At 43.7% G+C, this 23466-nt stretch overlaps 3 protein-coding genes and 1 long non-coding RNA gene across 5 annotated transcripts; 2 read left to right on the top strand and 2 right to left on the bottom strand.

The window, feature by feature from the left end:
- Window positions 1-2195: 2195 nt before the first annotated feature.
- Window positions 2196-15661, bottom strand: LOC311140326 (DNA-binding death effector domain-containing protein 2-like). Of its 2 annotated transcripts, XM_084175338.1 has the most exons (7): window positions 15577-15661; window positions 14341-14879; window positions 14093-14221; window positions 13812-13958; window positions 4599-4986; window positions 4262-4329; window positions 2196-4146 (listed from the first exon to the last, which is right to left on the bottom strand). In XM_084175338.1, the coding sequence occupies exons 2-6, from the start codon at window positions 14825-14827 to the stop codon at window positions 4290-4292; spliced, it is 1191 nt and encodes a 396-aa protein (XP_084031464.1). In that variant the 5' UTR covers window positions 14828-14879; window positions 15577-15661; the 3' UTR covers window positions 2196-4146; window positions 4262-4289. The 2 variants fall into 2 exon arrangements, with proteins under 2 accessions (XP_084031464.1, XP_084031465.1); XM_084175339.1 differs by lacking the exon at window positions 4262-4329.
- LOC311140327 lies at window positions 7680-13805 on the bottom strand. Its single transcript, XR_014614137.1, has 2 exons — window positions 10309-13805; window positions 7680-9055 (listed from the first exon to the last, which is right to left on the bottom strand). It is a non-coding gene; the product is annotated as an uncharacterized lncRNA (long non-coding RNA).
- A 3020-nt stretch (window positions 15662-18681) lies between the features above and the next one.
- LOC311140200 (uncharacterized protein) lies at window positions 18682-21030 on the top strand. Its single transcript, XM_084175150.1, has 2 exons — window positions 18682-18906; window positions 19071-21030. Exons 1-2 carry the CDS (start codon window positions 18735-18737, stop codon window positions 20450-20452), a joined length of 1554 nt encoding a protein of 517 aa, XP_084031276.1. The 5' UTR covers window positions 18682-18734; the 3' UTR covers window positions 20453-21030.
- Window positions 21031-21549: 519 nt separating this feature from the next.
- Window positions 21550-23466, top strand: LOC311140201 (uncharacterized protein). The gene is made up of 2 exons (XM_084175151.1): window positions 21550-21782; window positions 21971-23466. Exons 1-2 carry the CDS (start codon window positions 21587-21589, stop codon window positions 23116-23118), a joined length of 1344 nt encoding a protein of 447 aa, XP_084031277.1. The 5' UTR covers window positions 21550-21586; the 3' UTR covers window positions 23119-23466.

Raw genomic sequence — 23466 nt, 5'->3', positions numbered from 1 at the left:
ACCTTCAGCCACAGCCCCTACCTGTGAGATAGGTATAACTACACGTACCTTGAGATCTAAGGTAGCGACAAGCCCTACCTTGAAGTCAGGTGTAGCCACATCCCCATCCAGCGGTGCAGCCTTTTCCACATCCCCTGAGAGGAAGAAGATCAGGAAGAGGGCCAGGTGCAGTGGTACGGCCGTTCCCAACCCCCCTGAGAGGAGGAAGAAGAAGAGGGCGAGGTGCTGCCCTGTCCCGCTGAACAACCCCTTGTCTGTCTGTCGGTCACAGAGGGCCACCCAGGGCAGGAAGGCCTGTGTGTGGTGCAAACAGGGGAAAGAGTGGGTGAAAACCATCTGGCAGTGTGAGGCCTGTCAGGTGGCCCTCTGTCTCATACCGGGCAGAAACTGCTTCAGGGCCTGGCACGAGACTCACAAGTGGAACGAGGCAGTCAGCTTCAGTCTGTTTTGTTAAAAGTTGTCAAATATGTGGGTCTGGAGGCTCAGCATGAGATGTTAGTGGTTTGTGGTCAAAAAAGCCCACTTTCAGTTCCTAGTTGGTTATATTGGTTTAGTAGAATATTCCTAGTTGGTTATATTGGTTTAGTAGAATACATATTCAGGTATACATACATTAAATAATACATATTTCCTTTGTGGATGTTTTTGAAAACAAAGGAACATTTTCTTAAAAGCCCTTTTCGTCATGTTGTTTAAGTTGACATTAAATGCATTGTTAAAAAACGAGTATACCTCTTTCAAATGTGTGCACTTTGTACATTACATTACAGTTCTTGTTCTTACAACTAACAGTGGTCCAAACAGTATCTTTCAATACTACTTACAAAGACAGCTGAACACAAAAAACAACCATGTACAGTGCCTTCAGAAAGTATTCATACCCCATTTTGTTGTTACAGCCTGAATTCAAAATTGATTAAATAGATTTCTCACCCATCTACACATGATACCCCATAATGACAAAAGTGAAAATGTTAAGACATTTTTGTGAATTTATTGGAAATTAAAAACATAAATATCTCATTTACAGAAGTATTCACACCCCAGTCAATACATGTTAAAGTCACCTTTGGCAGCAATTACAGCTGTGAGTCTTTCTGGGTAAGTCTAAGAGCTTTGCACATGTGGATTGTACAATATTTGTACATTATTCTTAAAAAAACTATTCAAGCTCTGTCAAGTTGGTTGTTGATCATTTCTAGAAAGCCATTTAACTCTTGCCATAGATTTAAGCTGATTTAAATCAACTAATTAGGCCAATCAGGAACATTCAATGTTGTCTTGGTAAGAAACTCCAGTTGGCCTTGTGTTTTAAGTTATTGTGTGGCTGAAAGGTGAATTTGTCTCCCAGTGTCTGTTGGAAAGCAGACTGAACCAGGTTTTCCTCTATGATTTTGCATGTGCTTCACTCTATTCCATTAATTTTTTATCCTAAACAACTCCCTAGTCCTTGCCGATGACAAGCATACCCATAACATGATGCAGCCACCACCATGCTTGAAAATATGAAGAGTGGTACTCCGTGATGTGTTGGATTTGCCCCAAACATTACGCTTTTGTATTCAGGACATAAAGTTCATTTCGTTGCCATTTTTTAAAGTTTTACTTTAGTGCCTCATTGCAAGGATGCATGTTTCAGAATATTTTTTATTCTGTACAGGCTACCTTCTTTTCACTCTGTCATTTAGGTTAGTATTGTGGAGTAACTATAATGTTGTTGCTCCATCCTCAGTTTTCTCCTATTACAGCCATTAAACTCTGTAACTGTTTTAAAGTCACCATTGGCCTCATGGTAAAATCCCTGAACGGTTCCTTCCTCTCCGGAAACTTAGTTAGGAAGGACACCTGTATCTTTGTAGTGACTGGGTGTATTGATACACCGTCCAAAGTGCAATTAATAACTTCACCATGCTCAAAGGGATATTCAATGTCTGCTTTTTCATTTGTACCCATACCAATTGGAAAACCTCCCTGGTCTTTGTGGTTGAATCTGTGTTTGAAATTCACTGCTTGACTGCGGGACTTTACAGATAGATAATTGTATGTGTGGGGTACAGAGATGAGGTAGTCATTAAAAAATAATGTTAAACACTATTATTGGACACAGAGTCCACGCAACTTATTATGGGACTTTTTTAAATAATTTTTTTACTCCTGAACTTATTTAGGCTTGCCATAATAAAAAGGGGTTGAAATCTTATGGACAAGACATTTCAGATTTTCATTTTTAATACATTTGTAAAAACATAATTCCACTTGGACATTATGGGGTATTGTGTGGAACTTATTTAGGCTTGCCATAATAAAGGGGTTGAATTCTTATGGACAAGACATTTCAGCTTTTCATTTTTAATACATTTGTACAAATTTGTAAAAACATAATTCCACTTGGACATTATGGGGTATTGTGTGTAGGCCATTGACACAAAATCACAATTTAATCCATTTTAAATTCATGCTGTTACAACAAAACATGGAAAAAGTCAAGGGGTGTGAATATTTTCTGAAGGCACTGTTATATCATAGACACAAACCTTTGATGAACCATTTATTTTTATTTGAAATAATTCCAACTTTCCACTAATATATTAAACTAATATACAGCACTTTTGCAGTGCCTAAATAAAAAATATCCAGCTACTTAAACAAAAGTTCACCCTAAGTTAACGAATTAGAATACACAGTATATTTATTATTTTCTCTTATGGACAATACAAAGCTACACTAATAAATCCATATATCAAAACACAGAAAAAGCATACACTACTAAGGTTTTCCTGAGTCCCTCCCTAGTCCTCCAACCCTGGTCCCATAGAGCTGTGTGAACCAGACACAGTGCTGTAGCAGACCAGGCAGCCTGGTTGTATCAGGGGACTTCTCCTCCAAAGGATGAGGCGGCTGTCCAGGAGCTGAAAAGCAGGATGGAGGTGGTGATCCTTCTCCCTCTCTTCCTCTCTTCCCCCTTCTCCTACCTCTCCTCTTCCCCTTACTCCTTCTCCTCACTCTCCCATAGTGGTGGTGGAGAGACTAGAGAGGGGGTTATTGATCCCACTCAGGAGTTCAGGCATTAGTTCCACCAGGGTGAATAGACTAGAGACGGACAGCGCTCTGTGAGCCACTCTAGTGGGGCCTACAAGGCAGGGCTGAGTGGAGCTAGGATGTACCTTTCTGATTTTGATCTCTTCGACATCACTTTTATTGACTGAAGCACTGTCCTGTGCTTTAGTTCCAACGGGAAAGGCAGTGGCCTTGCCTTGCTGGAAGCCCGGGTGGGCACAGCCTAGTCATGTGTTATCCCAGCTGCTGTTCAACAACTTGTGGTGATGTGATGAGTTCTCTATGATTGGCTGAGGTTGAGAGGTAATCCCTCCTATCATCTGAGATGAGATGGCCACTGACCACAGCTATCAGGCCCTGGGTTAGCATGGCACACAGTGATGGGACTACCAGTGGCTTGTGATCATGGTGTTTGTGTGTGTGTGTGTGTGTGTGTGTGGACTGGTGTTCTCGAAGGACCAGCGATTTGTCCACTACACCTCAGGTAGTCTTCCCTTCGCCATATATTTCAAATTCTCTCCCAAAAGGTCCAAACATAATCTCATGCTTTAGTCATTTCCCAATAATCTCTCCCTCAGTGTCTGAGAGCTGCAGTCTCGCTCATCTTTTCAAAATCATACATTTCAATGGAAACTGAAACTAATATTTAGGCGGGTGAAGTTCGCCTTGCAGGGCATCTCACACGCTCCTCAAACATAACCAGAGCTGCTCAACATTAGCGCACAGAGTGTGTATGTTTAAGACAGTGGTAGTTTGTGTGTGTGTTACAGTGGAAGTTTAGTTTGTGTGTGTGTGTGTGTGTGTGTGTGTGTGTGTGTGTGACAGAGGCAGTCTCTTCCTCAGTGCCCTGAGGGCATCTAGGCTCAGCGCAACCTGTGTTATCCATTCAAAACAAAACAGAACAGTGTGTTTTAGTCCAGTTTGCCTTCACTTCAAGTTTGGTTGTTTTCCCTGGGGACTATTCCCCTGACATAGGAGTGGCTGTATCCTCTGTTCTCAGCATGACAGACTTAAAAAGGAGAGAAAAAATAAAATGTTCCTCTTCCTATTTTATTCTCCTTTTCATTCCTCTTTCCTTGGGATCATGACCTGCAGAGGGAACATAGTGGAGGACGGTGGTTAGAATTAGAACTATTGTTCATTGTCTCTGAGGATCCTAGAACTGTTGTGTGAACTGTCGTGAGCTGAAAATTATTAACACAACCTCGCACAGCTGCCTGCCTGTCTGTCTGTCAGAGCCGAACGTCCATAACCAGCTTTCTCAGGTTGGGTCTAGGAAGTATGACAACATGAGACTAGTGAGACCAGGTAGTGTTTATGGCTCTGATGCCTGTGGGCAAAGTTTGCCATCTAGTGGTTATTGGTGGCATTACACAGCAATTCCAATTCATGACGACCAGTCAAGTCCACATCTATGACCCCCACCCCCTGTAGCGGTCAGCTCGGCCCCAATACATACCACACAACAGATAAGTACTTTACGAAACCAGCTTACTAACACAGTATAACAGAACCAGAATGGAGAGAGCAGTGAAGCTCACCTGTCTCGTCCCCAGCAGCCGGCCTGTTGTTCCTGTGCGTCCAGCAGCAGTCTGCGACCCTCCTCGTAGTCATCCTGGTCCACACTGATCAGCAGCCGGACCCCCTCACTCCCCGCCGCCCTCCGCAGAGAGTCTGTGATGAACACCCCCTTCAGGGCCTCTAGCAGCGCTCCACTCAGATAGTCCCCCCAGAAGGCCTCCAGGTTGTCCAGCTCAGTGAACTTGATGTCGCAGATGATGGAGCCCAGGTCGCGGGCGCGCAGCACGGAGGTGGCACGACTGAACAGCTCAAACTGCCGCTCCAGGGGCTGCTGCTTGTCCGAGGAGACGCCGCCGCGCAGGGCCGACTCGTGCTCCCAGTACTCTGCTCGCACACGCAGACGAATGTCTGCAGGGAGGGGAGAGGGGATGGAGGGAGAGGGGATGGAGGTAGGGAGGTAGGGGAAGAGTGAAGGGAGGAAAGGGGACAGAGAGAGAGCGAGCAGAGGAATGGGTAGAAGAGGGAGGGAGGGTGGTGGAGGGGAAGGTGTAGGGGAGGAGAGAAGAGGGAAGGTGGTGGAGGGGAAGGTGTAGGGGAGGAGAGGAGAGGAGAGGAGAGGGAGGGAGGTGGAGGGGAAGGTGTAGGGGAGGAGAGAAGGGGGAGGGTGGTGGAGGGGAAGGGGAGGAGAGAAGAGGAGGGGTAGATGTAGAGGAGGGAAAATAGGTGATTTTAGGGTGCAAAGAGGTGAAGAATATATTCAAAAAGGGAGAGAGGAGGGAAATGGTGGAAGCAGCAGATTGAGTGGGGTAAGACGTCATGTACACGTGAGAGTGAAAATCAAATGGGAGAAGGAGGTTGGGATCATTGAGTCAGAACAAAGGGAAGAGAGAGATAGAGGGACAAAAATACAAAATAAAATTATAAGAAAACTTTTCAAATAAAGCCGTAATCACAGAATATTATCCGAAAAATTGGCAAGAACAGGCTATGGGAGGGGTGATAGAAAAGTAAAGAATATTTACTACATTCAACAGGAATGTATCTGACATTAAACTAGTGATTAGAGTAGGAGACCACATAGAAATACTTACTGGTGTAGGACACTGCTGTATCATTAACTAGAGTTGATAACAAAAGTGTGTCTACAAGAGTCATACAATAGGTGAGGAGAGGCAGGGCAGAACTGAAGACAGCTGTGGAGCACAGAGGTGAATGTAATACCAACCAGGCAGTCTTCCATCACTAACAGTGGGTACAAATATGACCTGGTCGGGTCAAGAAGAGCATCACTGAGGATTTACTGTATGACTAACCAGATCTATTTTCCACAAACCCCACTACCAAGAGCTGTTGTTGTAGTACTACAGTGAAATCAGAGGGAATCTGATGGATAACAAGCATATTCATCAGGGAAGCCCAACACCACACCACTCTGTGCAGTTCTAATAGTCCACCACCCATCATTATTCGCCCAGAAGATTTCAGCCAGCCACTGTAATCTACACAAAACCTCTACGCACTGAAAGCTAGGTAAAGTTAGAGCTCTTAATAATAATAAGAGCTATAACTATGTAATCCATTTCTCTGAGTAATTACAAAACGTGTTACACTGTACAGTAATTACAGTAATAATTACATTTATAGGTGGCACAAAACAGGCATAAATAAAATGCTACTTGTTAGGGTTGTAGGATTTTGTTGGGACATTAACACTGTAAAACAGCCCTTGGGATGGATAGCAACCTTTCATAGTAACATGTTTTTGTTCTGTTTCAGAAACAGGAGAATTAGCGGTCATGCAGCAACAGCACAGTGAGATGGGTCAGAGGATACATACTGTACTGAACAAGGCAAGCGGACCTCTGTCTCATCCTCCTCTACTGCCATTATTCACCAAGCTCCGAGCAGAACCGGCGGCCTTCCGACTTTGCTGCAACAAAAATTCCAAACCTTCCCAGTCCCACACTACCCCACCCCACCAGAGATGTACATAGATTGGCAAACTTTGTTTGAGATACATTCGTTTCACGGCACCATGTTGGCACCAAACGTTCCAAGAAAATATTCTTCAAATTAGAATATTATTGTCAAAGAATGTTTGTTGCCAACATGGAGGATAGTTTGTCAAACTGTATATCTGGATTGACCCCACCCACCTTGCCCTCCCCAACTTCATGTAACAGAAAACAAAGGAATGATAAAGAGTAGAACTGTTTTTAAAAGAGTGAGATAATTAATATGGAACAGAAAGGACAGAAAGGATGGGGGGACCAGAGGTCCAAAAACTCACAAACCTCACATTGAAAAGAAGACCACAGTCTTGGATCTCAAAACACGTGTGGATGTGAATAAGAGTGAAAGCTATGTGTCCTACACACAGGGAACTGGGTACCTACACATCTCTTGGTCTCTGAAGACACTGAGCCAGGTTTGAGTACAGGAGAAACTGACAAATAGTTGATTCCTCTAATGAGGACACAAGGAACAGAACCAGACAATTTAAAAAGGGAAAGATTCAACTGGAATGTTGTACCAAATGAACTAGGGACATGACTGTGCCTTAGAATATGTGATTCATTTGAGATCTTTGTCTCCATCCACATTATTGTTCAGGGCCATAATAATAATAATATGCCATTTAGCAGACGCTTTTATCCAAAGCGACTTACAGTCATGTGTGCATGGGGGACAGCCTCTGGAGGGGGCAGCTTTGGAAAAGGCCAACATTAGAAATGCAAGTGTTGAATTAAAGACATTGATTATGAATTTCTTAACATTTTTAAGAGGGAAAACCAAACACTGGTTCCTTCTTTCTTTGCTTTATAAGGTTGTAATGAAGAGGCTATACAAACACTTACTACTTGGACCATTGGAGAGGTTAGACATCCTCAAGTTAGACAGATCTCCTAAATTTACTGCCAACATTGAAAACATGCTCTGACGTACAACACAGGGTAACAAAAATGTATCTTAAGATCAACTGCAAGCAGATTTGTTGATAACTAATATATGTCATTTCACATCAGGCCAAATATGATAATCATGACCATATTTCATGAAGTTCAACTGTTAGTTTGCACACAAAGAAATCGGATACAGAAGGTGTTTGAAATGTTTTTTTTTTCTTCCAGGAGGCAAAGTTATGGTACAAGGAACATTTCTGTCTCTATTGATACAGCAGCTCTTAGGACATTTGTCAATGAGTTTGATAGAGAACAATAAGACGCACACAGTCCCAAAAATAAGACTAAAAATGCGCACAGCCCCATAATCTGACATGTTGTCAAAAACAGTTCAAGGATTGCCTTCACTCATCACTACTCCAACGTCTAACCAACGTCTCCACATTGTTATTCTGGGGAGATGTTTCTGCATGTAAAATCATGGATCATTTCAGGAAATAGAGATACCGCTAGTCTAATTTGTCAATTTGTGGGCATTTCGTATTAGAAAATACATGGTTTGTCCCTAGCGCAGGGTTTCCCAAACACGGTCCTGGGCACTCCAAGGGGTGCACGTTTAGGTTTTTGCCCTACCACTACACAGCTGATACAAATAATCAAAGCTTGATGATGAGTTGATTATTTGAATGAGCCATGTAGTGCTAGGGCAAAAACCAAAACATGCACCCCTTGGAGTCCCCAGGACCAAGTTTGGGAAACCCTGTCCTAGGAGATACATTTATCTCTCCCTGCCAGCAGGGTGTCAAATCAGCTACAACAGGATGTGCTGCGGACTAAGCACTGTACTGCTCTGAGAGGAAACTGTCACTGAAAGTCAGCTTCAAACCAATAACATCTGAAAGTTACCAGGACTGCATAATACCCCTGTCAATTGTCAATATGGTAAAACATGTCAGCTAAATCATAAACTGAGTAAAACTGTAACAATTGTGCACTTTTGCAATGTACAAGTCTAGCGACATGGGTCATTATACTGTGTGGGGACTGTGACATCAACACCTACTACACAATGTCCCCATACTGTTAAATGACTGTTCCTTCCTCCCTACTTGTGAAACATGGACTTGCTGAGAGCGACAAGGAAAGGAAGGCCCTTTAAAACAATGGGAACATAGTGATGGTAATTTTGTTAAGGTTACAGAGTACTTTACGCTTCATCAGACAGATAGATCCATTTAGACAGAACTTTAATTTTCTACCTTTAAACAAAGAGTTGGTTAGGTTTTCTCCATTTCACCCCACAGAAAAGTACCCATTTACAAGGAGTCACTTGGTGCGAAGAGCTTCAACTCTTTATCGATCCGTTTTTCTGCTGAACGACAGACCAAGAGAGGGAGGGAGAGAGAGAGGTCGGGGTAGAGAGAGACAGGTAGACCTCTCTCTATTCCCCTTTGACCAAAGCGCTCTCTTTCTTTTTTTGGTTTGTGTGGTTTGAGCGTTTAGTGTTCGTTCTCTCCCTCTCAGTGTGTGTGAGAGGATGTTTTTTCCTGACACACGAGGCGGTCTGTTTTGAACTGCGAACATAGAGAAAGGAGAGAAAGAGAGAGAAAGAGACAAGCACAGTTGGATTGGATATCTGTCAATTGGGTTGTTTCTCAAGATCAAGCAGGCAAGGTTAACACTGGTTCAAAGGCAATCACTTGGAGTTTGAATTGTTTTTGATGCCTCCAAGTCCACTGTATAACATTACGGCTTACGTGGACAGTTTTACGTCGCTTCTAATCGGAGGTTACAGTTTGGTATTAGAAATTGTAACCACAAATAACTGAAATACTGTAACTGAAACGCTTGAACTGATTATGTGAAAACAAACTGATTGGTAAGATAGTAGAGGTAGTAATGGGTTTGGTCTGAATGCTGTGAGGCAGCATTGGACTGGACTGCCCCATCTATCTCTGCTCACCTCCCCACACTGGGAGCTCATACAGGGGTCAGAGATGAGATACAGCATGCGGTTACACAGCCCTTAACACAACACTGTTGGGTCATTTTCCTCAGAACTGCTCGAACAAAGGTTCCAGAGAAGATGTCGGCGGCCATTTTCTGTTCATATACGGATAGAATTCCAGTTCAGACTGACAAGAGGACTGAGATCAATGGAACTCAGACCAGTTTGACATTTTTTAATTGAGATTCCAGAATGGATTTGGTCTCTTTTTGTTTTAGTAAACCATAATCAGTTGGAACGTTTGAATTCGGAGAAAGGTATTTGTGATCACTGACCAGAGGTATCTACTGAGGTTGATGCCACAAGAACCATTGGGACTCAGTTAAAAGGCTCCATTTTGATGGCTGCTTTAGAAGAGTAGTTCACCCCAAAACTAAAGTTTATCAGATGTTTTCATTATGCATGTAGTGGGATATACACTAAACAGTGTGGAATGTGCACTCAGTTATCACTTTTGAGGAAAACAGGTGTCAAACTTTGGCTTTGAAGTGAACTACCCCTTTAAGAACAGTTTTTTCAGGTCAGTTTGAGCTTTGAGTCATTTGGAGAGTCAGAGCATGGTATTCAGGTTCAAGTTCGCATTATGGTGATTAAGAAACTTCTGGAATATTTCCGAGGACTCTTTGGTCAGTTCTGTGAAACACTGAGGCCAACACCCCTCTTTAGAGTAATAGACACTAAAAAAACACTTTGTGGAAAGTATACAGTTTTTTTTCTGAATGGGGTAAGGAGGAAGAGGATAGCTAGAATAATACACAGGCATTAAACACAGAGCATAGTGGCAGCCACCCCTCGTTCGGAGGGGGAGGGCCTCTTTACCTTGGGCATCGGGCCAGACTGACGAGAGAGCGAGCGACTGAGGTGAGCACACACTGCAGATCGTACGGACAGAGTGAAAGGCCAGACCATACTTTTTTTTTTTGTCCAGCCTTTCTCTCCGCTCTCTAGGTCCGCTCTCTAGGTTACTCGATCTGAGTCACAATCCTGAGTCAACCTGGTGGGGATCAAATGCGGAGTCAAGACAGCAACATGTTCAGAGGCAAAGCAACAACACTGTGTATGGTACATGGCTGGGACTGGGAGGGCAAGGCTACTGCAGAAGGCAAGGGGCAGGTATCCCTTGGTGGAATGTTTTGGGTTTGATCATAGCACTTAGTGCAGTTGGTTTAGAGAAGGCTGTTCTGATCAACAGGGACAAAACGGCACATTTGAACGGGTTGCAGTGTTATGTTTGAGCAGTACGAAGCCAGTGAAAAATCATAAGAATCTTTGTCTCCCTGAAGAAGAGACTTCACGGATTGCGAAAAGTTGTTAAAATCAGATCATGTTGATAAATAAGCAGTATCACTCATCAGTACGTGTCAGGCTGTGGGAGTGGCTGTGTCTGGAATAGCCATAGTAAGAGGGGTTTGTTGGCTGTCAGGTAGGCTAAGTACAGCAACAGAACTGGAAGGGCTAAGAGCCTATTGACCTGGGCCCGGTTTCCCAATAGCAATTGAACTTAGGTTTACGAGTGTTTTAACGATGCATCTTTCCTACAACGGCCGAAGATGTAACATGCGTTTCCCAAAACACCATGCAGAGAGAGCGTTCGCTAAGTGCGTCGTTGAGGCATGTGTCGATACTGATAGAACTGATAGTATCGAAAGAAAGGCAACGCTGCTCTCGGATCAGCTTTCTCCATTCAAATCTTACCTTAACAACATTAGAGTTATTCCACAATACTGATGACGGATCAGCTCCTAGAAGCTTATCACCTATGGCTGCAAATATTGAGGCAGCTTATTCTAATCCTTACCCGAAAATAATGCACTAAATCAAGATTTGGCACATCTTTGCACACATTAGGCTACACAGCATTAAATATATTGAGACAAATTACAGACTGTAGCCTACAAGTAGCTAAATTGAACTCAATAAAAGATTGAAATAGACATATAGCCTACTGTATTTATATTTTCATGTAGACATCTCGGTTTTAATTTGAAGCATCTTTTTATACGCCGCTTGTTTGTATCAATTGCAAAGACATTGGCAACTTTGTATTTGTAGTCAACTTTGTTCTGAAGTTATCAGCGGTCACAGAGAGGCTGATGAACCATGTGATTCTATGTTTAGCGGAGCTCTTCTGTGTATAAAGTGACGCGGGAGGGCAAAAAAAGCATCTAACGACCCATTTAGTTGTTCTATGAGTGGTCTGAGGCAGGCGTTAGATAACAAGTGTTTTCAAGTGTAACGTTAATAACTGTTTTGGGAAACAGCTCTGAGATTTAATGATGCTCCTACGAAGGTTCAAACGATAAACTTAGCTTTAAGATGCTTTTGGGAAACCAGTCCCTGGTCTGGGAAGATGTCAGCAAGGCAAGTGTGAGGCTATCAATTCAACTTATATGTTCAGTACACATTCAGAAATTCAGCGGGACTTTCTCTAAACTTTATCTTAGGGATAGGATAAGACAGACAGTACTACCAACATAAAAGACAGGAGACCTACCAGGCAGGGTTCGTAAGAACAGGAGCTGAAAAAAACTGGGTAAGTGAGAGAGAGGGAGATGAAAAGAGAGAGAAAGAAAGAAAAATGGAGAAAGGGATAGGGACTCTCTCTTTTTGGAGCACAAGCAGTAGTTATGTCGCCTGGCTACCAGTCTGTTTGAGATATCATTCCACTCCTTGTCATGCAAAATGAGTGACAAGGAGTGGCATGATCGCATAAACAGATCTGGGACCAGGCTAGTGGTTATGCTATATGAAGAAGAAAGACAAGCTCAGTTGACAAACGTATAGTGGACGTATAAAGTGAAAGACAGAGTATAGAAGACAATAAACCACCTAACTCTCCTTCCCCTGGGCTTCAGTCTGGACCACAGGCTAGTTCTTACTAGGCAGCATTCCAACCAAGTATCTTTCAGATGTGTGGCAGCTATGGTATGTAGGCGTAAATCATAAATTTTTCCCACAAGTATTCATTCAGCCACAAGAGAGCAAGGCAGCTTAACATTATTTTGGTCTGTACCGAACAGACTAAATTGCTATTTTTAACGAGTTTGTGGGTTGACGCCGAAATGTCACATTGAAACATAACGCGCTTGTGAGTTAAGGTTGAATGCCACATTGAAATGCCATGTCCTACTACTATACTAAGCCTGCTGTGCTGTGTGTAGCTCAGACAGAAATGCTGACTCACACTGCTGTGCATTGGGTGTGTGAATCCCCCTCAGGGTGCATCTCAATAGTCTAAAGAGGCTTACTCCCATTGTTTCATCCCTTTATCTGAATATCCACTTATCTGAATGGACAGGTAGAAGGCAAGTAATAAGGCTGGATGCTTATTTAATTTGAGACACTAGTGGGTAATGGTGAAGACAATGTCTGGAATAGGCCTAGTATATTTGATAGATGGGAGTTGTAGGCGACTCAACCCAATTCCCCTCTCCGCGCTACGGTCATCACCAAACAACAGATCAGAGATTTCATTCAGTTCCGTGGAGCTCAATTACGCTTTTTCAGGTTGTTGTATTTTGCTTGGCCATACAAGCAGACTATCCTTGTGCGGACGTCTACAGAATCCCTCCATTGTGAGGATGTTAGCGTGGCAGGGAGCACAAAAAGACCCCGGAGTGTGTAAAACGCTGTCTGAAACCCTGGCGATGGTGATTGAGTGCGAGACAGTTTCACCACCATGGAGAGCATATGATGACCAGGATGAGGGGTTACGTCAGGTCAAACACAGCCAGTCAGTATGGGTTGTATTTACTGATGAGCGGTCACTCACTCACACAGGCTCTGCTCTCACAGTATTGTTACAGCACAGCCCACTCAGTTCAACATGCCTGCAGGGTAGTATTGATCTCCCAGGAGGCCCACGCAAACCATTCTCAAACCAGCGAGGGTGGGACGGTTAGCTTACGGTCAGGGTATAAGCTGAACAGAGGGAGCAAACTGAAGTCGATATCTCATGTGAGGACATCAACACACCACTGACTGACATGGATTTAAGGTTGCTTGATAAGGACATATTAAGTTCAAACTTACTGGTGAGAGACAAGGTGGTGACTGGGACATTCTGATATGGCAGAGAGATGTTTAGTATCATCACTGTTATTAAGGGCTGTTGGGGTGATGGTGCTTACAGCTTCTCATCAGAAGTGAGATAGAAAATGGATGTAAGCCAGAGAGAGAGAGACTCAGACATGTATAATGGCAAGAGAGGAACCCAGAGAGAGTGTGGTGAATGAGCATGTGGGTTAAAGAGAGAGATGGAAATAAAATAGAGAAAGAGAGATGGAAGGGAAACTACAGAGAAAGGGAAAGGCTGGTCTTACCGCAGGTCACTTTCTCAGGTACAGGTGGGGGAGGCATTTCGGGGATGCCCGTTCTTCTCCTGTGGGCGGGGGGCTTGTTGGTCCAGCGACGGCCTTTACCCCTCTTCTTCCGTAGGGGGGCGGGCGCTGGCCTGGCAGGGTCAACACCTATTGGACAGACACACAAACCAGCCAATCAGCAATGCTTAACTGGTGAAAATCCAGACCATTTCAGAAACAGTTATTGACATTTCTTAGAGACAAGTTCAGGCATGCACAGATTGTGCTGGAGTGTAGCTTACCCCCCCTCCATTGCTGTGTTGTGTGTTCGTCATGTGATTCTGTCTGTGCACAGGGGTCAGTCAGTCCAGATGTGCAAACCTGTCTTCTGTCCTCTGTCCCGTAGTCCACTCTGAAACGTTCTGGTGATACTGACAGGCAAATAACACACAGCTGTGAGAAGTAGGCCTACAGGTGATTATGACAACATTATCTCTATTAGTGCATGTTGGCTTCCAGTTATGAACAGCACTCTGTTACAGTCCTTTACCTGTCCTCCTTTTCTTGCGAGACACCAAAGGCAGGAGGTCGTGTCGCGTCAGGACTCGCAGCAGCTGCAACAGGGGCTCCAGGTTGCCCTCACTGAGGTACCCTCGTCTCTCCAGCTCCAGCAGCAGTTCTAGCCCACTCTTGGGCTTGTGGCGGGCAGCGGTAGGACAGGCCAAGGCAGGACCCTTGGGCTGTAACCGCCGCCAGGCCTCCAGGAGCACTGGGCTGGGGGAGACTCCTTTACTGGCCTCAGGGTCCTCCTCACTGGGCTCGCTGATCCAGCCAGCTGGGTCCAAGGGATGCCCTCCAGCCGGATAGGTCTCATCCAAGAGGAACGACAGCACCTCAACGTCTGTCTCTGTCAGTTGAGAACCGACAACTTCAAACATCTCGTGTAGAGAGAGCATCCCATAGTATGTCAGGCACTCAGTCTCATCCCAGTACAGAGAGTCTCGGAGAGAGTACCTTGGACGACGCATGGTTGCCATGGTTAACAAGCTAGCTGGCTATCCTTTCCCAATGCACCTTGGCCAGACGTTTCTATGTGATAAGAATACATTTCATTAGACAATGTGAGTAGCAATGAAGTAATGAGTCAAAATGTCAAACTAAACACAACAGGAGGACTGGATAGGTTTATCAGGTTATCAAATAACAAGCCAGCCAGCAGCCATAACGCGTATGGACCATAAGATATTGACATGAACAGTTACAGGCTTTAAAATGCAAGCAACTGTCTAATAATAAACTATGTGGAGGTGTGAAATACAAAGCTACTTCGTTTTCGTTGTGGCTACGTTGCAGAGCTAGAGATCTCGCGGAGCCACCACACCTTGCAAGTGCAAACTGTGTTGACAGTGCAACAAATTACGTTACGTAATCAGTCACTTTCCACAACAAAAAAACGGCACTTTAAATTTCGACTGACAGCCCTTGAAAACGGTCCAAAATAGAGATGCTCTCTCATACATAGCTACCTTTGTCTCGATTTGATAACAAGCTAGATGGAAACGTAAAAAATAATTAGTTGCAGCTGGAGGAACCATTTGGGTAGCTAGCTAGCTAACGTTAGCTACGAAATGATCGCTAGCTAGCAACAACAACAGCTAACTATACCATGAAAATGAATCAAGACAATCAAATACATGTAAAGACTAAAAAGGCGTTAATTCATTGTCAAGCTAATATTGTTAATCATTGCAACAAGCAAAATAATGTGTTATTTTGTGAAACTCACCTTCGTGATTCGACGATGGTCAATGTTGTCAATACAGTTGGGGTGTATTCATTAGTCAGATTCGGTTGTAAAACGTTTTGTCTGTTGCAAAATGGAAACCGTGTACCGTTTACTCTAGGAAGCAAACAGAAAAAATGGAACAGAAACGGAACGAAGCAGGGAGGGACCTTCCTGAATTTGTCCAATAGAAACTCTCGTTTTCGTTGCAAAACGTTTAGCAACAGACAAAACGTTTTGCAACGGAATCAACTAATGGATATGCCTCGTCTCGCAGGCAGAGTTGGCAGTAGACCAACAACAAGCATTAACCAATCACTGCACTTACTTTGTATGACGTGTTGGCAGTGATCTACCGCCATGATGAGGAGGGCAAAGGTGGGTAGGTAGCGAAGAGACGAAGATTATGCGGTAGTCAGGCCTACTCATTTTATACATGAAGAATGTGAATGAGGCATTATTGCAGATTCAGACCGTATAGTGACCTATCAGATAAATTTTTCCGGAATATCTAATAAATATCCCATCATGTACATGTTGTTTTCACCTTGTACTATGACCAGCACCGTTATGCTATTGCCACAAGTAAGCCCCCTCGTGTATTAATGCTTTATTTTATTGGAGGATTTTAAGGCTACATATAAATGTGTTCTGTGTATGTGTGTGTCTATATGGCTGTGCTGACCGTATGAGCGCTGGGCTCTCACAGATCCATCTGAACATGATGCTGCAGGTCTCTTCTCTCCAGTTCCGAGAAGGGTTGGTCTCTCTGAGGGTGGAGGCACACATTGTCTCCCCTCACACTCACAGCACTGGGCTCTTTCTACCTGGGCTCTTTCTAATTTCTCAACAGAGATACATTGATTTTCTATACATCCAATGCCCATAATCTATGCGTATTATATCCTGTATAATTACCAGTGTAAAGATTGTCTTGGGGCCCAACCAACTGGCATCATAGAGCTAACCCACCTCTGTGCATCTCCAATACAATGTCTCTCAACTATTCCTCTAGACTGTGAATGACCACCAGGTCTCTGCCCTGTTGAACACAGTCGACCAGACTGCTGCTCCAGCTCCTCCTCTCAGTGGAGAAGAAGTAACACCTGGAGGAAAAAATCTTCCAGACTCTCTCTGTGTGAGGCGATGATGTACACAAACACGCGCACACACACAAACATATAGAAACACACAAGAACATATGCATTCACATTGCACAAACACACACAGATATATCCCATGTAGCTCAGTTGGTAGAGCATATATTTATATTTTATCCAGAGCGACTTACAGTTAGTGCATACATTATTTTATCGAACCCACAACCCTGGCGTTGCAAACGCCATGCTCTACCAACTGAGCTACATCCCCTGCCGGCCATTCCCTCCCCTACCCTGGATGACGCTGGACCAATTGTGCGCGCCGCCCCATGGGTCTCCCGGTCGCGGCCGGCTACGACAGAGCCTGGATTCGAACCAGGATCTCTAGTGGCACAGCTAGCACTGCGATGCAGTGCCTTAGACCACTGCGCCACTCAGGGCCTCAGCATGGTGCTTGCAACGCCAGGGTTGTGGGTTCGTTTCCCACGGGGGGCCAGTATGAAAATGTATGCACTCACAAACTGTAAGTCTCTCTGGATAAGAGCGTCTGCTAAATGACTAAAATGTAAAATATAGAAGAAGGACAGATAAATCAAGAGACTGCTGACCTTGGGTGATCTGGTCTCTGAGTGGACAGTGTCGGTCCACAGGCAGGAAGTTGACCAGCTCTGTAAGCATCTTCTGAAGGGAATCCCTATCCCTCACTGTGACAACAAAGTCTCTGTTCAAAATGGCCTCAGTTTCAGAGAGACTTATGAGATATAACTGAAGTTTGTTTTTAAACTCTGTGACCCTCACATGCTCTCTCCTCAACTACACAGCATCATCTGGATATGTGTGCAACAAAAGTTCAACATTTACCTTCTGCTACCATTTCTGTCAAGCCGTCTAGGAATAAAATTTGACGCATGCATTCGATAAATCCAACCTATGCACCACACAGAACGCATTGCAACTGCCTCTGCAACGCAATGCTGCAAGGCAAACAAAGCGTTTCATTGGAAATGAATGTACATCTGGTGTACCAAAATGCAATGACGCTGTCGGTGTGATCGAGGCGTTAAGCTGCACTGATGTTCAGGTGTTGTCTCTGTGACCGTTCCCTGGCTAATGTGAGCTCTTTTACCTCTCTCTGTAGTTGGTTTTTAGATGCCGTCAGGTCTATATAGTTTTTTTTGCTATTGGTTGTTGGATGTCAGTAGGCCTTCATACTCTCTTTCTAATTGGTTATGAGAAGCAGCAAGGTCTCTGTGTTGCCTCTCTGACTGGTCCTTGGATGCGACAAGTTACATGTAGCTGTTCATTTTCTGTAGCTCAGCTTGAGTTGAAGTCAAAGCATCATTTTGGCTCCAGAGCTGGTTCTTGGCTGTGAGGACAGTGTCGTAGTTGTCCCTCAGAAGCTGAAATTCTGCCTTCAGTAAGGTGCAACTGAGAGAAGCTGTGTAATCTGGTGAGATGGACACAAAGTGTGAGTGTTAACAATTAGTGTATAGTAGATTGTCTTAGTATATGCTGCCTTTAAGGTTATAGTTTGGCCCAGAGTCATGTATTTAGACATTCTAAATACATGGCTCTGGAGTGGCCTAGGCCCATAAGGATGTGATGAAGAATATGCCTATTGTGTCCTCCTGTAATTGTAGACCTGAGATGGTTAGGATTGATAAAAGCAGTATCCAGGGGAAACACTGACCTATTCCAATAAGAAGCATTATACAGCTCATTAATTGAAAATTAAAGGTAGCCTAGATTTTTAAGAGCCTTAGGTCAGTAACCAAAGGGTTGCTGGTTCGAATCCTCGAGCCGGCAAGGTGGAAAAATCTGCCGTTCTGCCCTTGAGCAAGGCAATAAACCCTTTTTGGAAGAAAAAAAAGGACAACAATTTGAAGCATTCCGTTCCAGTAGGTGGCGATAGTTCAAAATGGTTTGCCGCCGTGCTCAAAGGAACGTCCTCCTTTGACTGACTTGTGTTCTTTGTTTACCGCATACAGTGTTTACGTTATGTTGTTGCAAATGTACCTGTGATTCTCCGCTAGCAAGCTGCCCAAGTTTTCTCCTGTAAAAATGTCAAAAATAGAGTTATTGAGAGTGTTTCTCAACCAGAGATTGATAATGGCAGCTGAGGAGATATTTGGCGTCGTCGAAGAAACGATAGCAGAGTACCAGGAAGAGAACAGCCGTCTACGTAGCATGCTGGATATTGTTATTAAACCAGATATACTATTACAAAGAATAGGTGTGTGGCTGAGGCTGCTAGCTGTTATCTTTTAAACATTCTTTGCATATGTCAAGTGATCAATGTCAATGTTAGTATCTAGCTAAATAGCTAGCTATCTAACTAGAATACTATTCGTGTCAACATTTTAGATGTTTTATTTCATTCTCTCTCCTTCCCTCCAGACATCCAACAACCCACTCTCCCTGTATCTGAAAATGAGGCTCTCCCTGAGCAGCAGCACTGTGAGCAGGAGTGGAGCCCCAGTCTGGGGCAGGAAGACCCACATTACATACAGATAAAAGAGGAACCGGAGGAACTAGAATCATCTTTGAAAAATGACTACCACCACCAGGACCTGACTCAGTCCTCACTTCTTTATGAAACCCAAAGTGAAGACTATGAAGGGACATACTATCTTCCCAGCACCTCAACTGCACAGAGCAACTACTCTCTACACAGCACCTCTACTGAACAGAACATGATACAGCTCAAACCAGAACCTGATGCAGAAGACAATGGAGTATCAGAACCATCCAGTGAGTGTCAGCCCCTTTTTGAAGCAAATACAGAGTCTTCTGCAGCTCAGAGTGAAAACATGAAATGTGTCATTGGGGTAGAGAGTAGACCTCTGTCAGGTTCAAAGCCACTTAAATCAAAGAGATCACCATCAAAGAGATCACAGACAGTAAGAAAACAAAGTGCCTATATCCGCTGTAAATTTTGTGGAATGTATTTCTCCTACTTAGCTTCTTTAGTGAATCATGCAAGAAAGCATGCACAGGACAAAGAATGTCTATGTGGTGTGTGTGGAATACACTTAGAGTCCACAGAAAGTATGTTAGGTCATCTAGAAACCCATGTTGGAGCTAGAGTTTGTCATGTTTGTGGTACATTTTTCCCTGGGAGTGCTGAGCTGAATGATCATATGAAGGTTCACCCAGGGGAGAAATCATTTCGCTGTCCTGATTGTGGCAAGTGTTTCAGAAAAAATCCAGATCTCACAGCGCACAAGAGGATTCATACAGGGGAGAGACCATACCGCTGCCAGTTTTGTGGCAAAGGATTCAGTCAGAGTGGAAACCTAGCTGTGCATATGAAGAGCCACTCTGGGGAGAAACCACATCGCTGCCCTGTTTGTGGGAAATGTTTCAGCAGTAAATCTTATATGAACACACACATGAAGATTCACACAGGGGAGAGGCCATTTTGCTGTCGTGTTTGTGGAAAATGTTTCATAAGAAACCCTGATCTGACAGTCCACATGAGGACTCATACAGGGGTGAAACCATATAAGTGCCAGTTTTGTGGCCAAGGCTTCAAGCAGAATTATCACCGGAAACTGCACATGAAGATCCACATGGGAAAAACCATATCATTGCATCTACTACAAGACCATGGTGCTTGCCTACGGAGCTGTGAGGGGAACGGCACCTCCTTACCTTCAGGCTCTGTTCAGACCCTACACTGCTCTGGCACCCCAATGGTGGAACAAGCTCCCCCACGACGCCAGGACAGCAGAGTCACTGACCACCTTCCGGAGACACTTGAAACCCTACCTCTTTAAGGAATACCTGGAATAGTATAAAGCAATCCTTCTTACCCCCCCACCCCCCCATAAAAAAAAAAGTGGTTGTCCCACTTGCTATCATAAGTTGAATGCACCAATTTGTAAGTCGCTCTGGATAAGAGCGTCTGCTAAATGATGTAAATGTAAAATCTTTGTGACATGTATTTCATCACTAGCACCCAGTCAACCTGGCACAAAATACTTTAGTGTAGAAAACACTGACAGTAGACCTTGTTTGTGATACATGTTTCACTAAGCATCTTTATTGAGGAAAGTTTTTACTCGCAGTGACTGTTGATATGTGGTTGTTTTACCTGTTTTGAATGCACTGACTGTAAGTCGCTCTGCAAGAAGTCCAATTGACACAGGAGAGAAATTATATAATTGTGTTATTTAAAAAAACATACATAAGGCAATGATTTCTGCTAAATGCTTAAAATGGATGAACTCCCCTAGAAGGTACGAGAGCATTCGCAAGAAGGAGAAAACATAATGACAACATGGCAGTCATCCCCTGTGTTGGGAGAGACTTTCTGATAATACAAGAGGTATATTAAAACATCTCATTCCCTAAATCTACTGTCATTCTTTATTTATATGAAATATATCCCTCCTCTTTCTTGAATTAATTGCAGACATGAGAATGTTGGATTGGTGACAGCAGTAGTGTGTATTATATTTTTTGCATACTTTAGTGATCTAGGGAGGCAACGATTGATCTAAACTTCAGATTTGCCCCAGCAGTGCTGTAGCAGCGCCACCAGCTCTGCAGTCTACTACATGTAGGTCTATGTGCTGGGCTAGAATAAAAATGTACACACACTGGAGGACCTCCAAGAATAGATTGGAAAATACCTATTCAATCTGATCAATGATTATGAGTAGGATGAAGGACGAGAGATTAATTCATTTTGCCCAGTAATCGGTGTCCTCAAAAGCAGCACCGACTCTGGCGCCACTTGCAGGATCGCCACGACCTGCGCCTTCCGCTCCAGCAGGGGGCGACAGTGCAAAATGTATTATGCCGTGCACGCAAAGACTGACAGCGCTCTTTGTCTTCTTGAGTTTGTTTACGTTGGAAGCTAGCTGGCTAACTTAGCTAGCCAAACAGCTTTCCTTCTAAAAAGAAAAATGTCTAAAATAGAGTACTTGAGAGTGTTTCTCAACCAGAAATTGATAGCGGCAGCTGAGGAGATATTTGGTGTCGTTGAAGAAACGATAGCAGAGTACCAGGAAGAGGTTTCTCGCACAAAGGAGGAGAACAGGCATCTACGGAGCATGCTGGATGTCCGTACTAAGCCAGATATCAAGTTACATAGTCAAGCAGGTGTGTGTTTGTTTTTTCAACATTAATTTAAAATGAGACATGTTAAGCTATCAATATGTATTTACTTTTTGAGAGTGTATCTAGCTAGTTACAAAACCAATGTCTGTAAGAAGATGATTCTTGTAAACCTCGCTAACTACGTCAAGTCAGCTCATTAGTTTTCTATTTCATCCCTCTCTCCTCTCCAGACCTCCAGCAGCTCACTGTCACCGTGTCTGATGAGGTGATTTCCCTTGAGCAGCAGGAGTGGAGCCCCAGTCTGGGGCAGAAGGACCCAGAACCCACACAGATGAAAGATGAACAGGAGGAACCAAGGACCAGTCAGGAGGATGAGAATCATGTCAATGTGTTTATCAATTCTTACAGCTGTGTATCAAGTGGCTATTATCAAGACCCAACTCAGTCCTCACATGGAGAGAGATACTCTCTACCCAGCACCTCAACTGAACAGATCAAAACAGAACCTTATGTAGAAGACTATGGCGTATCAGAACCAACCAGAGAGTCTCAGCCCTTCTCTGCAGTAGATACAGAGTGTTCTGCAGCTCAGAGTGAAAACAGAGGACATATTGACTGGATGGAGACTGGAGGACCTCTGTCAGGTCTAACGTTAAAGCCACTCAAATCAAAGAGAACAAAGACGGTAGAAGGACAAAGTTCTCATATCAGTGTTAAGGACAGGAAATTGAACCATCTAAAATCACACTCAAGACCCAGTGTAAGCTGGGATGCTGCTCCTAGTTGTAAGGTATGTGGAAAGCAATTTGACTCCATGGTTTCTTTATTAAATCATGTGCAAACGCACACACAGAATAAAGAACATCTTTGTGGTGTGTGTGGAAAATTCTGTCAGTCCACAGAAAGAATGATAGATCACCTACAAACTCACATCGGAGCAAAGTGTTGTCATGTTTGTGGTAAATATTTTGCTTGGGATACTTTCCTGAAAAGGCATTTGAGGAGTCATACAGGGGAGAAGCCATTTCGCTGTCATGATTGTGGCAAAGGATTTACTCAGCGCGGACACCTAAACTTACATATGAGGAGCCACACAGGGGAGAAACCACATCAATGCCAGGATTGTGGCAAAGGATTCAGTCAGAGTGGAAACCTGGCTGTGCATATGAAGAGCCACTCTGGAGAGAAACCACATCACTGCCCTGTTTGTGGCAAATGTTTCATAAGAAACCCTGATCTGACAGTGCACATGAGGACTCATACAGGGGTGAAACCATATAAGTGCCAGTATTGTGGCCAAGGATTCAAGCAGAATTATAACCTGAAACTGCACATGAAGATCCACATGGAAAAAAACATATCATTGCCATCTTTGTGACATGTATTTCATCACTAGCACCCAGTCAACCTGGCATGAGATTTCACATGGTAGAGAAAGGCATCACTGCCATGACTGACAGAGGCTTTGCATAGACTGGAAGTTTGGCAAGGCATAATGACAATACACAAAATACTTTAGTGTAGAAAACACTGACAGTAGACCTTGTTTGTGATACATGTTTCACTAAGCAGCTTTATTGAGGAAAGTTTTTACTCGCAGTGACTGTTGATATGTGGTTGTTTTACCTGTTTTGAATGCACTGACTGTAAGTCGCTCTGGGTAAGAGTGTCAACTAAATGACCAAAATGTAAATGCAAGAACAGTACTTCAACAGTCCAATTGACA

This window comes from Coregonus lavaretus (genome assembly GCF_964263955.1).
Source record: "Coregonus lavaretus genome assembly, chromosome: 13".
NCBI classification, from domain to species: domain Eukaryota; kingdom Metazoa; phylum Chordata; class Actinopteri; order Salmoniformes; family Salmonidae; genus Coregonus; species Coregonus lavaretus.
The sequence above is the reverse complement of the archived record's forward strand: the minus strand, read 5'-3'. Positions and strand labels throughout refer to the sequence as shown.